This window comes from Salmo salar, chromosome 23 (genome assembly GCF_965601325.2).
Source record: "Salmo salar chromosome 23, fSalSal1, whole genome shotgun sequence".
Taxonomy (NCBI): domain Eukaryota; kingdom Metazoa; phylum Chordata; class Actinopteri; order Salmoniformes; family Salmonidae; genus Salmo; species Salmo salar.
This window is the reverse complement of record NC_138313.1, coordinates 37,278,419-37,295,090: the sequence shown is the minus strand read 5'-3', so window position 1 is coordinate 37,295,090 and position 16,672 is coordinate 37,278,419. Positions and strand designations below refer to the sequence as shown.

Below are 16,672 nucleotides of genomic sequence, written 5' to 3'. Positions count from 1 at the left end.
TCCTAAATGATGTCACCATTGCCCTTGATTCTAAGCAATGTTGTGCTGCTATTTTATTGACTTGTCCAATGCTTTTGATAGGATAGACCATTCCTTTCTTGTTGATCGGCTAAGGAGTATTGGTGTCTCTGAGGGGTCTTTTGCCTGGTTTGCTAAGTACCTCTCTCAAAGAGTGCAGTGTGTAAATTCAGAACATCTGCTATCGCAGCCACTGCCTGTCACCAAGGTTGTACCTCGATCCTAGACCCCACACTCTTTCCAATTTACATCAACAACATAGCTCAGGCAGTAGGAAGCACTCTCATCCATTTATATGCAGATAATAGTCTTATACTCAGCTGGCCCCTCCCCAGATTTTGTGTTAAATGCTCTACAACAAAGCTTTCTTAATGTCAAACAAGCATCTCTGCCCTTAACCTTGTTCACTCCAAAACAAATCAACAGATGACACAATCTCTATTGCACTCCACACTGCCCTTTCCCACCTGGACAAAAGGAACACCTATGTGAGAATGTTGTTAATTGACTACAGCTCTCATGCATGTTTCAGTGTTATTTGCCTCGAAGCGAGCATAGAAGTAGTTTAGCTCGTCTGGTAGGCTCGTGTCACTGGGCAGCTCTCGGCTGTGCTTCCCTTTGTAGTCTGTAATGGTTTTCAAGCCCTGCCACATCCGACGAGTATCAGAGCCGGTGTAGTACGATTCAATCTAAGTCCTGAATTGACGCTTTGACTGTTTGATATTTCGTAGGAGGGCATAGTGGGATTTCTTATAAGCTTCCGGGTTAGAGTCCCACTCCTTGAAAGCGGCAGCTCTAGTCTTTAGCTCAGTGTGGATGTTGCCTGTAATCCATGGCTTCTGGTTGGGGTATGTATGTACGGTCACTGTGGGGACGATGTCATCGATGCACTTATTGATGAAGCCAATGACTGATGTGGTGTACTCCTCAATGCCATCGGAGGAATCCAGGAACATATTCCAGTCTGTGCCAGTAAAACAGTCCTGTAGCTTAGCATCTGCTTCATCTGACCACTTTTTTATTGATCTAATCACTGGTGCTTCCTGCTTTAATTTTTGCTTGTATGCAGGAATCAGGAGGATAGAATTATGGTCAGATTTGCCAAATGGAGTGTGAGCGAAAGCTTTGCATGGTTCTCTGTGTGTGGAGTAAAGGTGGTCCAGAGTTTTTTTCCCTCTGGTTGCACATTTAATATGCTGATAGAAATTTGGTAAGACGGATTTAAGTTTCCCTGCATTAAAGTCCCCGGCCACTAGAAGCGCCGCCTCTGGGTGAGCGTTTTCCTGTTTGCTTATGGCGGAATACAGCTCATTGAGTGCGGTCTTAGTGCCAGCATCAGTCTGTGGTGGTATGTAGACAGCTCCGAAAAATACAGATGAAAACTCTCTAGGTAGATAGAGTGGTCTACAGCTTATCATGAGATACTTTACCTCAGGCAAGCAAAACCTTGAGACTTCCTTAAATATTGTGCACCAGTAGTCCACCGCCCCTTGTCTTACCAGACGCGGCTGTTCTATCATGCCGATACAGTGTATAACTAGCCAGCTGTATGTTGATAATGTCATCGTTCAGCCACGATAAGATATTACAGTTTTGAATGTCCCGTTGGTAGTTTAATCTTCTGCGTAGGTTATCGATTTTATTTTCCAAAGATTGCACGTTTGCTAGCAGAATGGAAGGCAGTGGGGGTTTATTCGATTGCCTAGGAATTCTCAGAAGTCAGCCCGCCCTCCAGCCCCTTTTTCTCCCCCTTCTCTTCGTGCAAATGATGGGGATCTGGGCCTGTTCCCGGGAAAGCAGTATGTCATTCATGTCGGGCTCATTAAAGGAAAAAAAGCATTCTGCCAGTTTGTGGTGAGTAATCTCAGTTCTGATGTCCAGAAGTTATTTTCGGTCATAAGAGACAGTAGCAGCAACATTATGTACAAAATAAGAAAAGGAAAAAAAGTAACAAACAACGTAAAGAAAATAACAAAAAAACACAACTGGTTAGGAACACGTAAAACGTCAACCATCTTTATATAACGATAACTACACCTGTTTGTTCACAAAGCATGTGTCAAATATTTTTTGGGTTGTTGACATACACGCCGGTCATTCCCATGAAACCATTAAAATACCACGGCAGTAGTGATTTTAAATATAAAACATGTAATTTAGTAATATAACAAAATATCATAATAAAGATAGTGTTCTCTACCTTGCACAAATAGTAATTTCAACTTAGGAATTAATTATTTTTGTATTTTATTGCATTTTCTGCTGAAATTCTCATTACCGCAACACGTCCAGCTCTGTCTGAATGTATGTTAATGTTGTAATTTATACCGAGTAAAATGAAAATATTCTGAAAAAAATAAATGGATGTTCAACTAGATGTTTCAAATGACAGAAAAAATATTAACTGAATATTCATGTATAATAATAATCAAAAAATAGTGGAAAAATGAAGTGTCCATGACTGATGTTCTCATCCTCTGCAACATTTTTGAAGGACTGTTTACACACACACAGAGAATTCTTAACAAAGTTTGACTTTGAATGAAGCAACACATCTGCCAGTACCTTCAAGATGGCTACCAGGTAAGCGGATCTCTTTATATTTCTCCAGATAAACATTCTCTTGTCAGACTGCATATACGACAGTATTGATTATCATTACCGATACAGGTAGGTTTCCACATTTAGAAAAAAGTTAGATTTCAAATGTTCTATGAAAATATACTTCATTAATGTCTAATTATGCACATTGAGTAAACATTTTCTTAGTCATCATGTCTTCTCTATTGTTAGCAAAACATGCTAAGGTTCCTGATCCTCCGCAACAGCATTCTCACTTATAACTGTGTGTATATATATATATATATATATATATATATATATATATATATATATATATATATATATATATATATATTAGTTAGTTGAAGTCGGAAGTTTACATAGACCTTAGCCAAATACATTTAAGCTCAGTTTTTCACAATTCCTGACATTTAATCCTTGTAAAAATTCCCTGTCTTATGTCAGTTAGGATCACCACTTTATTTTAAGAATGTGAAATGTCAGAATAATAGCAGAGAGAAGGATTTATTCCAGCTTTTATTTCTTTCATCGCATTCCCAGTGGGTCAGAAGTTTACATACACTATATTAGTATTTGGTAGCATTGCCTTTAAATTGTTTAACTTGGGTCAAACGTTTCGGGTAGCCTTCCACAAGCTTCCCACGATAAATTGGGTGAATTTTTGCCCATTCCTCCTGACAGAGCTGGTGTAACTGAGTCAGGTTTGTAGGTCTCCTTGCTCACACACACTTTTTCAGTTCTGCCCACAAATGTTCTATAGGATTGAGGTCAGAGCTTTGTGATGGCCACTCCAATACGTTGACTTTGTTGTCCTTAAGCCATTTTGCCACAACTTTGGAAGTGCTTGGGGTCATTATCCATTTGGAAGACCCATTTCCACATAACTTTCCTGCCTCATGATGCCATCTATTTTGTGAAGTGCACCGTCCCTCCTGCAGGAATGCACCCCCACAACATGATGCTGCCACCCCCGTGCTTCACGGTTGGGATGGTGTTCTTTGGCTTGCAAGTCTCCCCCTTTTTCCTCCAAACATAATGATGGTCATTATGGCCAAACAGTTCGATTTTTGTTTCATCAGACCAGAGGACATTTCTCCAAAAAGTACGATCTTTGTCCCCATGTGCAGTTGCAAATTGTAGTCTGGCTTTTTTATGCCGGTTTTGGAGCAGTGGCTTCTTCCTTGCTGAGCGGCCTTTCAGGTTATGTCGACATAGGACTCGTTTTACTGTGGATATAGATACTTTTGTACCTGTTTCCTCCAGCATCTTCACAAGGCCCTTTGCTGTTATTCTGGGATTGATTTGCACTTTTCACACCAAAGTATGTTCATCTCTAGGAGACAGAATGCGTCTCCTTCCTGGGTGGTATGACAGCTGCATGGTCCCATGGTGTTTATACTTGCGTACTATTGTTTGTACAGATGAACATGGTACCTTCAGGCGTTTGGAAATTGCTCCCAAGGATGAGACAGACTTGTGGAGGTCTTGATTGATTTATTTTGATTTTCCCATGATGTCAAGCAAAGAGGCACTGAGTTTGAAGGTGTAAATAAATCATTCTCTCTATTATTATTCTGACATTTCACATTCTTAAAATAAAGTGGTGACCTTATCTGACCTAAGACAAGGAACTTTTACTAGGATTAAATGTCAGGAATTGTGAAAAACTGCGTTTAAATGTATTTGGCAAAGGTCTATGTAAACTTCCGACTTCAACTGTATTTATACTGAGATCAATTGACAGATCATGTGACACTTAGATTGCACACAGGTGGACTTTATTTAACTAATTGTGTGACTTTTGAAGGTAATTGGTTGCACCAGATCTTATTTAGGGGCTTCATGGCAAAGGGGGTGAATACATATGCACGCACCACTTTTCTGTTTAAAATGTTTTATTTTATATTTCACTTCACCAATTTGGACTATTTTGTGTATGTCCATTACATTAAATTCAAATGAAAATCCATTTAAATTACAGGTCGTAATGCAACAAAATAGGAAAAATGCCAAGGGGGTGAATACTTTCGCAATGTTACATACTTTTGAAGCACTACAAAATGAAATGGATTTAACTTGAATCAATGATTGTGCCAATATTATCTCGTTTATTTTCTACATCAAATTGTATAATGTTTAACCATACCTCAGTCTTAGTATACTTATTATCATTACCGAAATCATCAACCTCATTCCCGAAACCTATGTATCATTACCGTAACAGGTATTCATTTAATGAATGGAAAAATAGTAGTTTGCTTTTAAATGCATGTGCAGAATCTATACGTTATGTTCTTTCAGGCTTGCGACATCATTTTGAAAATATGTCAGGTTTCAATGAAATTGTTGTAGATTGCGGTAGGTGTTGCGGGACTGAGAGAAATCAGTCAAAATCAAATAAAAATGTTAATTTAAAAATATATATTATTTCAGAGTTTCAAGTAACTGTGCATGACTGTTAATAATATATGTTTTAAAAATGTGAAAATATATAAGCTTTCCTAATGGTCTTGATGTTTTCAGACCGTTCCAGTAATGAGATTTTTAAAGACTTTTTTCGGAAAATATGTTCAAAAAGTGTTAAATTGTCAGTAAATATTTTTAAATGAATGCTCACAAACACTTCAGACCTTGTTATTAATGTCTCAAAAAGGTTTTTTTTGATGCAAGTCTTTTTAAAGGTTTCATGTTTGAAGTCTTTGAAACCAAGATTTTGCGAGAATCACCCACACGCACGCACGCACGCACGCACGCACGCACGCACGCACGCACGCACGCACGCACACACACACACACACACACACACACACACACACACACACACACACACACACACACACGCACACACACGCACACACGCACACACGCACACACACGCACACCAGAAGATGCCTCGTTGACGGAAATACCCGTAGATACATGGTTCCTTATTTCACTACCTCTAAGGACAACAGTATATTAGCCAGGTTATTCTCTATCTGTGAAATTGACATTTTCAGTGTACAGAAATAGGAGCTATTTCACCTAAAGTAATCCACAGGGGAAAAAACCCTGTTAATAAGTCTTGCTACTGTAGCTGTGAATAAGGACACATCAAGGTCCATTTAAACGGTGCAATGGGGTAATCAGAAAACAATTGCTACAAGGTCCCCTAACTCTGACAGGTTTAAATTGTGTACCCTTGGTACTAGGCAGTTTAAAATTGCTTACAGTCAATACATCTTCACATGAGATCATATTTCATAAACCCCTATCAATGCTGTCCCTCTATACAAAGCATCAGCTGCTCTACGACATTGATGGAGATAGAGACGCTTTCTCAGTCTGTCCCTGCTCAAACGCCCCCCTCCCCTGCTATTTATGCAAATTCTCTTCTCTCCTCTCCGCAGCTCCCTTCATCAGCACCAGCCACAGAGGGCCCGCTTCTCACAGCCGTTCAAAGCTTGGCTAATTAGGCTATACAAGTAGATCCTCGGCGCTAAGCAGGGGTTCACTTTGAGACACCCCCTCCCCTCAGAACACTACAGCATTTCCCTCCCTCAGGCCCTTCAAAATACACTCACACAATTATCACTTGCAGAAGAATATAGACACACAGTTACTCAAGCAAATAAAGTGTATTTTGTGTTGTGTAGCCGTTTGGTCTGTACCAGGCAAGGGGATTTAAGACGGGTTAACACTAGGATGGTACAGTATGATCTCTCGTATGTCATCAAAGGGGCCTGACTATCACAAGCAGACATACCCCTCTTAGACAAATCAGATAAGCCTCTCCATGAGACACAAGCAATCAAAAGAGGAAGAGAAGGAAGACTAGATAATTGCATTCACTTTCAGAAAGGGTTTTGCGGCACAAGAGAGCATCTTTACATATAACAGCTGAGTACAAGTTCTAAACCAGAACACTTGATCGTAATAGAGCTTGTTCAGTACTTGGCCATAAGAGTGAAGAACACATATCTCTAGCAAAATATAGATCTGTAGGTGAGACCAGGTACAGTATAGAAGCCTACCTGCTGTAGAGGTCATCTGGGTAGCTGTCATACTCCAAGTCATAGTCAGATCTGAGGAGAGAGAGAGAGAGATGGGCTAAGAGAGAGGGAAAGAGCCATCATCGACAGTGGGTTTTGTCCAACATGTCTCCGGACCTACTCACTGCCACAGTCATACTCTGGACCTACGTTTGTCCTATGGAATAAATATTGTGGATCTTAATGTTTTTCCTCATAATCCTGGACTATCGGACCACCATTTTGTTATGTTTGCAATCGCAACAATAATCTGCTCAGACCCCAACCAAGGATCATCAAAAGCTGTGCTATAAATTCTCTGACAACCCAAAGATTCCTAGACGCCCTTCCAGACTCCCTCCACCTACCCAAGGACGTCAGAGTAAAAAATCGGTTAACCACCTAATTGAGGAACTAAATGTAACCTTAAAAACAAAAAAACATTTGTCATAAGAAATTAGCTCCCTGGTATACAGAAAATACCAGAGCACTGAAGCATACTTCCAGAAAATTGGAACGGAAATGGTGCTACACTAAACTGGATGTCTTCCGACTGGCTTGGAAAGACAGTACCGTGCAGTATCGAAGAGCCCTCACTGCTGCTCGATCATCCTATTTTTCCAACTTAATTGAGGGGAATAAGAACAATCAAAAATGTATTTTTGATACTGTTGCAAAGCTAACTAAAAAGCTGCATTCCCAAGAGAGGATGGCTTTCACTTCAGCAGTGATAAATTCATGAACTTCTTTGACGAAAAGATCATGATCATTAGAAAGCAAATTACGGAGTCTGCACAACACTGCCAGGACCTAGGATCAAGGGAGACACCCAAGTCTTTTAATACTATATCTCTTGACACATTGATGAAAATAGTCTTGGCCTCTAAACCTTTAAGCTGCATACTGGACCCTATTCCAACAAACTACTGAAAGAGCTGCTTCCTGTGCTTGGCCCTCTTATGTTGAACATAATAAATGGCTCTCTATCCACCAGATGTGTACCAAACTCATTAAAGTGGCAGTAATAAAGACTCTCTCTCTCTTGAAAAAGCCAAACCTTGACCCAGAAAATATAAAAAACTATCGACCTATATCGAATCTCCCATTCCTCTCAAACATTTTAGAAAAAGCTGTTGCGAAGCAACTCACTGCTTTCCTGAAGACAAACAATGTATACTAAACGCTTCAGTCTGGTTTTAGACCCCATCAGAGCACTGAGACTGCACTCGTGAAGGTGGTAAATTACCTTTTAATGGTGTCAGACCAAGGCTCTGCATCTATCCTCGTGCTCCTAGACCTTAGTGCTGCTTTTGATACCATCGATCACCACAATCTTTTGGAGAGATTGGAAACCCAAATTGGTCTACACGGACAAGTTCTGGCCTGGTTTAGATCTTAGCTGTCAGAAAGATTGTCTCTGTGGATGGTTTGTCTTCTGACAAATCAACTGTAAATGTCGGTGTTCCTCAAGGTTCCGTTTTAGGACCACTATTGTTTTCACTATATACACTGCTCAAAAAAATAAAGGGAACACTAAAATAACACATCCTAGATCTGAATGAATGAAATAATCTTATTAAATACTTTTATCTTTACATAGTTGAATGTGCTGACAACAAAATCACACAAAAATAATCAATGGAAATCCAATTTATCATCCCATGGAGGTCTGGATTTGGAGTCACACTCAAAATTAAAGTGGAAAACCACACTACAGGCTGATTCAACTTTTATGTAATGTCCTTAAAACAAGTCAAAATGAGGCTCAGTAGTGTGTGTGGCCTCCACGTGCCTGTATGACCTCCCTACAACGCCTGGGCATGCTCCTGATGAGGTGGCGGATGGTCTCCTGAGGGATCTCCTCCCAGACCTGGACTAAAGCATCCGCCAACTCCTGGACAGTCTGTGGTGCAACGTGGCGTTGGTGGATGGATCGAGACATGATGTCCCAGATGTGCTCAATTGGATTCAGGTCTGGGGAACGGGTGGGCCAGTCCATAGCATCAATGCCTTCCTCTTGCAGGAACTGCTGACACACTCCAGCCACATGAGGTCTAGCATTGTCTTGCATTAGGAGGAACCCAGGGCCAACCGCACCAGCATATGGTCTCACTAGGGGTCTGAGGATCTAATCTCGGTACCTAATGGCAGTCAGGCTACCTCTGGCGAGCACATGGAGGGCTGTGGGGCCCCCCAAAGAAATGCCACCCCACACCATGACTGACCCACCGCCAAACCGGTCATGCTGGAGGATGTTGCAGGCAGCAGAACGTTCTCCACGGCGTCTCCAGACTCTCACGTCTGTCACATGTGCTCAGTGTGAACCTGCTTTCATCTGTGAAGAGCACAGGGCGCCAGTGGCGAATTTGCCAATCTTGGTGTTCTCTGGCAAATGCCAAAGTCCTGCACGGTGTTGGGCTGTAAGCACATACTACCCTCATGGAGTCTGTTTCTGACCGTTTGAACAGACACATGCACATTTGTGGCCTGCTGGAGGTCATTTTGCAGGGCTCTGGCAGTGCTCCTCCTTGCACAAAGGCGGAGGCAGCGGTCCTGCTGCTGCGTTGTTGCCCTCCTACGGCCTCCTCCACATCTCCTGATGTACTGGCCTGTCTCCTGGTAGCGCCTCCATGCTCTGGACACTACGCTGACAGACACAGCAAACCTTCTTGCCACAGCTCGCATTGATGTGCCATCCTGGATGAGCTGCACTACCTGAGCCACTTGTGTGGGTTGTAGACTCCGTCTCATGCTACCACTAGAGTGAAAGCACCGCCAGCATTCAAAAGTGACCAAAACATCAGCCAGGAAGCATAGGAACTGAGAAGTGGTCTGTGGTTACCACCTGCAGAACCACTCCTTTATTGGCGGGTGTCTTGCTTATTGCCTATCATTTCCACCTGTTGTCTATTCCATTTGCACAACAACATGTGAAATGTATTGTCAATCAGTGTTGCTTCCTAAGTGGACAGTTTGATTTCACAGAAGTGTGATTGACTTGGAGTTACATTGTGTTGTTTAAGTGTTCCCTTTATTTTTTTGAGCAGTATATATTACCTCTTGGTGATGTCATTCGGAAACATAATGTTAACTTTCACTGCTATGCGGATGATACACAGCTGTACATTTCGATGAAACATGGTGAAGCCCCAAAGCCTGTGTTTCAGACATAAGGAAGTGAATGGCGGCAAATTCTTTGCTTTTAAACTCGGACAAAACAGAGATGCTAGTTCAAGGTTCCAAGAAACAAAGAGATCTTCTGTTGGATCTGACAATTAATCTTGATGGTTGTACAGTCATCTCAAATAAAACTGAAGGACCTAAGCGTTACTCTGGACCCTGATCTCTCTTTGCGAACATATCAAGAATATTTCAAGGACAGCTTTTTTCTATCTTCGTAACATTGCAAAAATCAGAAACTTTCTGTAGAAAAATGATGTATAAAATTAATCCACGCTTTTGTCACTTCTAGACTAGACTACTGCAATGCTCTACTTTCCAGCTACCCAGATAATACACTAAATAAACTTCAGTTAGTGCTAAACACGGCTGCCAGAATCTTGACTATATCCAAAAAATGTGATCATATTACTCCAGTGCTAGCCTCTCTACACTGGCTTCCTGTTAAGGCTAGGGCTGATTTCAAGGTTTTACTGCTAACCTACAAAGCAATACATGGGCTTGCTCCTACCTATCTTTCCGATTTGGTCCTGCAGTACATACCTACATGTATGCTACGGTCACAAGACGCAGGCCTCCTTACTGTCCCTAGAATCTCTAAGCAAACAGCTGGAGGCAGGGCTTTCTCCTATAGAGCTCATAGAGCTACATTTTTATGGAATGGTCTGCCTATCCATGTGAGACTTGCAGACTCGGTCTCGACCTTTAAGTCTTTATTGAAGACTCATCTCTTCAGTAGGTCCTATGATTGAGTGTTGTCTGGCCCAGGGGTGTGAAGGTGAACAGAAAGGCACTGGAGCGACAAACCATCCTTGCTGTCTCTGCCTGGCCGGTTACCCTCTCTCCACTGGGATTCTCTGCCTCTAACCCTATTACGGGGACTGAGTCACTGACTTACTGGTGCGCTTCCATGATGTCCCTAGAAGGGGTACGCCACTTGAGTGGGTTTAGTCACTGACGTGATCTTACTGTCCGGGTTGGTGCCCCCCTCGGGTTCGTGCTGTTGGGGAGATCTTTGTTGGCTATACTTGGCCTTGTCTCAGGGTAGTAGGTTGGTGGTTGAAGATATCCCTCTAGTGGTATGAGGGGCTGTGCTTTGGCAAAGTGGGTAGGGTTATATCCTGCCTGTTTGGCCCTGTCCAGGGGTATCGTTGGACAGGGCCACAGTGTCTCCCGACCCCTCCTGTCTCAGCCTCCAGTATTTCTGCTGCAATAGTTTGTGTCAGGGGGCTAGGGTAAGTCTGTTATATCTGGAGTATTTATTCTGTCTCATCTGGTGTCCTGTGTGAATTTAAGTATGCTCCCTCTAATTCTCTCTCTCTTTCAGGGACCTGAGCCCTAGGACCATGCCTCAGGACTACCTGGCCTAATGACTCCTTGCTGTCCCCAGTCCACCTGGTCATGCTGCTGCTCCAGTTTCAACTGTTCTGCCTGCGGCTATGGAACCCTGACCTGTTCACCACTGGACGTGCTACCTTGTCCCGGAACTGCTGTTTTGGACCCTCTCTCTACCGCACCTGCTGTCTCTTTACTCCTGAGGTGCTGACCTGTTGCACCCTCTACAACCACTGTGATTATTATTATTATCTGACCCTGCAGGCCATCTATGAACGTTTGAACATCTTGGCCATGTTCTGTTATAATCTCCACCCGGCACAGCCAGAAGAGGACTGGCCACCCCTCATAGCCTTGTTCCTCTCTAGCTTTCTTCCTAGGCTCTGGCCTTTCTAGGGAGTTTTTCTACATCTGCATACCTTGCTGTTTTAGGATGGGTTTCTGTACAGCACTTTGTGACATCGGCTGATGTAAAAAGGGCTTTATAAATATGTTTGATTGATTGATTGAATAGAACAGCTTTCAGAGGGCGGGAGACAGAGGGGGATATGATGGGTGTTAGAAGGGGAAGGATATAACACGTGTCAATGGGGACGGATTGGTGGCTTGTCCATGGAGTAGACAGGTACAGACACTTACGGCTGTGTTATGTTTTAACATCCTCAGAACCTTGGCCTGCATTGTTGAATCCCAGTCACTAAGGTATACCCAGCACTCTCTGAGTATCTCATCTCTTCCTCTTTTTCTCCGTTCCTTCTCCTTCACACTCATCAGGGAAGTGAACTGTGCTCCCCTCTAAGAGCTTACCTGTCCATTATCGCAGATTTGGTTGGATTTGGTTGAATGGTTTTTAAAATCACAGGGGCTATAGCTGTCTGGTAAAATAACAGTATCTGTGTTCAACCTGGGAGGTCAAGCAGAGAGGGAGGGGAAACGGTCATGCTGTCAGGGTGCGTTCTTCTGTCAGACGAGAGACAGCATTTCAGACATTAAAGAAAATAATAGGGTTACAATTCCAGCACATTTCCATTACACTGTTGACTATTGATATACGTAATGGTTTCAGGGCTCCCCTGCATCACAGAGATGTGATCAAATCTAAACACGACAACTATCAACTCCATCCTCGGCTCAGCCTCTGACTCGCTCAGTGAAGTGTACACTACACACTGACATACACACTCAGTGGCCTGCTGCGGGAACACAAACTGTCCTGTTGCTGATGTTAACGTTACCCAACACAGCCATCCATCCAATAAGGAGTAAACCCAACACACTGTCTCAGACACTCTGAAATGTGGCATAGCACCGCCTGCAGAGAAATGAAGAGCCACTTACTGGGCCAAGCTGTGTAGAGGGAGAGATGAAGACTAGAGAGAGAGAGAGGGAGAGATGAAGACTAGAGAGAGAGAGAGATGAAGACTGGAGAGATATGAAGACTAGAGAGAGAAAGAAAGATGAAGACTAGAGAGAGAGAGATGAGGACTAGAGAGTGAGAGATGAAGACTAGAGGAAGAGAGAGAAAGAAAGATGAAGACTAGAGAGAGATGAAGACGAGAAAGAGAGAGAGATGAAGACTAGAGAGAAATGAAGACGAGAGAGAAAGATTAATAGAGAGAGAGAGAAAGATGAAGACTAGAGAGAGAGAGAGATGAAGACTAGAGAGAGAGAGAGAGAGAGAGAGCTAAGACTAAAGAGAGACCTTACATAACAAAGCCATCACCTACAGAGAGATGAACCTAGAGAAGAGTCCCCTAAGCAAGCTGGTCATGGGGCTTGGTTCACAAACAGAGCCACAGGACAGCAACACAATTAGACCCAACCAAATCATGAGAAAAAATGTATAATTATTTGACACATTGGAAAGCTTAAACAAAAAAACTGAGCAAACTAGAATGCTATTTGGCCCTAAACAGAGAGTACACAGTTGCAGAATACCTGACCACTGTGAGTGATCTAAAATTAAGGAAAGATTTGACTATGTACAGATTCAGTGAACATAGCCTTGCTATTGAGAGAGGCAGCCATAGCCTGTCTTCTCTCGGGAGCCAAGTCAGCCTGTGTCCACTGCCCACAAAATGAGGTGGAAACTGTGCTACACTTCCTAACCTCCTACCAGATGTTTGACCATATTAGAGACACATATTTCCCACAGATCACACAGACCTACAAAGAATTTTAAAACAAATCAAACATTGATAAACTCTCATATCTGTTAGGCGAAATACCGCAGTGTGCAATCACAGCAGCAAGATGTGTGGTCCGTGGCCATGAGAAAAGGAGCACAAACAACATTGTAAATACAACCTAGATTTATGTGTTAATTTATTTTCCCTTTCATACTTCAGACTTGCACATTGTTACACTGTACATAGCCAAAAATATAACATTTGAAATGTCTATATTTTCTTAAAAGGTTTGGTATTAATCAGCATCTAACTGTATTATTGACTTTGGCCACGGCCAAGCTGCTCACCATGTACTACTGAGCGGTGTACAACAATGCAGTGAACCATTCATATTGATCTGTTTATAACCAAGCATTTAACTATGACTATTGATCTGTCTGTGGACACGACAAAGCTCTCTGAGCTCAGCCCTTCTAAACATATTGGATGACTCTTTCATTCCACATGGAGATGTTACCTCCTGCCTGCATTGTTGGAATTAGATATCATATCAAAGATAATTAAACTAAGATGTTACCTCCTGCCTGCATTGTTGGAATTAGATATCATATCAAAGATAATTAAACTAAGATGTTACCTCCTGCCTGCATTGTTGGAATTAGATATATCAAAGATAATTCAATCGTATGTACTTGCCTCATAATGTCTTACTGTTCCCCATGTGTTTACTGTTTAATGGGCTGTTTAGTCCCACTGATCTATAACAGTGAAGAGTAACACTCCCACCATGTAATACATGAGATCATTAGCTATTTGTTGTTCCCATGTGGGGAATGCTGTGTTACCCAGCATTTCAAATTATCAACGATAGGCTAACAGGTACAGTGAGACATCCTTAGTATTTACAGAGGAATGTTTTCTGGGAGGCAAATCAATCTCTTTCTTTTTCTCTGGTTTTGATGAGCTGCAGAGCAGGAAGTCAAAGGAGATTGTTAATCTACACAAAACAATCCTGTTTAGACTTAGTGCTCCATCCAGACAAATTTGTCCTGTAGGTAAGCTGTTTGAAGCTCAGATAGAGTGCATAAGTAACTTAGGCACGTGAACACAATGACAAAGCTAAACAGAGGTAAACTGAGGTAAAACTGAGTGGTACAGTACAGAGGTAAACTCAGGGAAAAGTAAGGTGGTTTCGAAATGCTGTAGAGGTAAGCCATGGTGAGTAGTACATGTCCACATTGGCACAATGTGGGCTAAAATATTGACCCCACAAAGGCTGCCCACATTGGGCCGATGCGCCTTTGCTCATCGGCTCCACATTGGCCCCAAGGGCAGCCCTCACTCTGCCTGAAATAAGCCCACCGTTTTGGATCGGCTGCTCGTTACATTGTATCACAAAGACAAAGTGGTTACTATCATAAGTGACCCCAAACTTGTTTTTACACGCAACGTGCTTTAGCACTCGGCAGTCCCGTTCTGTGAGCTTGTGTGGCCTACCACCTTGCGGCTGAGCCATTGTTGTACCTAGAGGTTTCTACATCACAATAACAACACTTACAGTTGACCAGGGCAGCTCTAGAAGGGTAGACGGTACCACGTTGAAAGTCACTGAGCTCTTCAATAAAGCCATTCCACTGCCAATGTTTGTCTATGGAGATTGCATGGCTGTGTGCTTGATTTTATACTCCGGTACGCAATGGGTGTGGCTGAAATAGCCAAATCCACTAATTTGAAGGGGTGTCCACATACTTTTTGTATTTACTATATAGTGTATATGTTTACCAGAGAAACATAAAAGTTTCTCATGTCACATGCACTTTTCTGTCTTTTTACGGACCTCACCATTGGCGGTGTACAATATCGTGTTTTTGTTGACCACACAACAGAAGACAAACTGGAATGACACTCTCAGTGTCAGTAAGTTCAGAAAACAAAACAGAAAATCAAAAAATAATAATATTTTTGGAGGAACGGAAACAGAACAGGGAACGAAGGGATCTCTAGTGTTCCCGGAACAGAACCGTTATTTTCAAATCTTGGGAACATCTTGGTAATGTCATTTTTAGTTCCAAAAATATTTTTCATGTGTAGTATATAATTCTATAAAGTTGTAATGCTAATAATAACTTAATTAAACACATTCCAATTCACATCATGACGTTCAGCGCTTAAAGCCCCTTCCATCTTCACCCTTGTGTTTCTCTCCACATCCGTGAAATTTCAGTCACATCTCAAGCCTGCACTTAGCTGACCAATCAAACATGTAAACAACTATTTTACCCGTTCCACTTTCCACAGCAAGCTGCACTATCGACGCTAATTGGGCGAGTAAATTAATGAGCTAAATGTAAAAACAATGTTGCTTTCATGGGTTAAAAAAAAAATACAGAAAAAGGAACTATACGAATTCAAACTTTTTGGGGGTTTGAACCAGTTCAGAACATTATTTTCTGGTCGGAAGACTGGAACAGAACAAAGAAAATAGGGGTTCCCCTCGGAACGGAAAGATTCTAAAATTATTTCGGTTCCAACCCCTGATTCCGAGGTAATTGGCTTTAATGTTCCGAACCCGTCATTGGCTTGAATGGTGTCAGCAATTTTCATCTAGTATTATTTTTTTTAACTTCACAATATTATTTGGGGTATTTGGAAAACCACGCCACCAAATATTCGAATGAGCTCTTGCCTCTACATTATAAAGTAGCTGGGCTTGGTGTGGGCTAGCCCGTGTTGGGCTGATGTGGGATTGGTGTGGGCTGGCCTGTGTTGAGCTGATGTGGGATTGGTGTGGGCTGGCCTGTGTTGAGCTGATGTGGGATTGGTGTGGGCTAGCCTGTGTTGAGCTGATGTGGGATTGGTGTGGGCTAGCCTGTGTTGAGCTGATGTGGGATTGGTGTGGGCTAGCCTGTGTTGGCCTGTGTTGGGCCGGTATGGGCTGGCCCATGTTGAGCTGGTGTGGTCTAGCCTGTGTTGGCCTGGTGTGGGCTTAGTGTGGTCTATCCGTGCCCACCTTGCCCACCGAATACCCACATGGGGTCATGTTTGCTGGGTAGCTAGTGTACACAACACAGAGAGATAGAGGGAGATAAGTATGCCCTGTGTTTACGCAATCATGTGACATGGCAAGATTTGAGCTGATTTCCTGCCACTTCAGCTCCTCTCAAATCGAAGGGCATCCCGGATTGAAGCTAAATTACAATACATACAGCGACGGACAGCCAGACAGACAGAGGCTCAAATGGAGGATTCCACCACCGTGCCTTAGACATGCCAACAAACCTTACACATAAGCTGAATCTGGAAACCCCAACAGACAAGATGTGAGGTAAATTGGTGGTACTGTGGTTATGTCAGTATTACAGGTCAGGTTAATGATTTCAGCACCAATGTTGCGGTCCAGAAATGTTATTTCATTAG

At 42.5% G+C, this 16,672-nt stretch overlaps 1 protein-coding gene across 3 annotated transcripts in view; it reads right to left on the bottom strand.

Moving 5' to 3' along the window:
- Nucleotides 1–16,672, bottom strand: part of LOC106584532 (RNA-binding Raly-like protein) — a 75,052-nt gene that overhangs the window by 14,078 nt on the left and 44,302 nt on the right. For all 3 annotated transcript variants that reach the window (XM_045706055.2, XM_014169936.3, XM_014169933.3), the window contains one exon: nt 6,615–6,665. In XM_045706055.2, the coding sequence (XP_045562011.1) occupies nt 6,615–6,665 (51 nt within the window). The remainder of the gene's footprint in view (nt 1–6,614; nt 6,666–16,672) is intronic.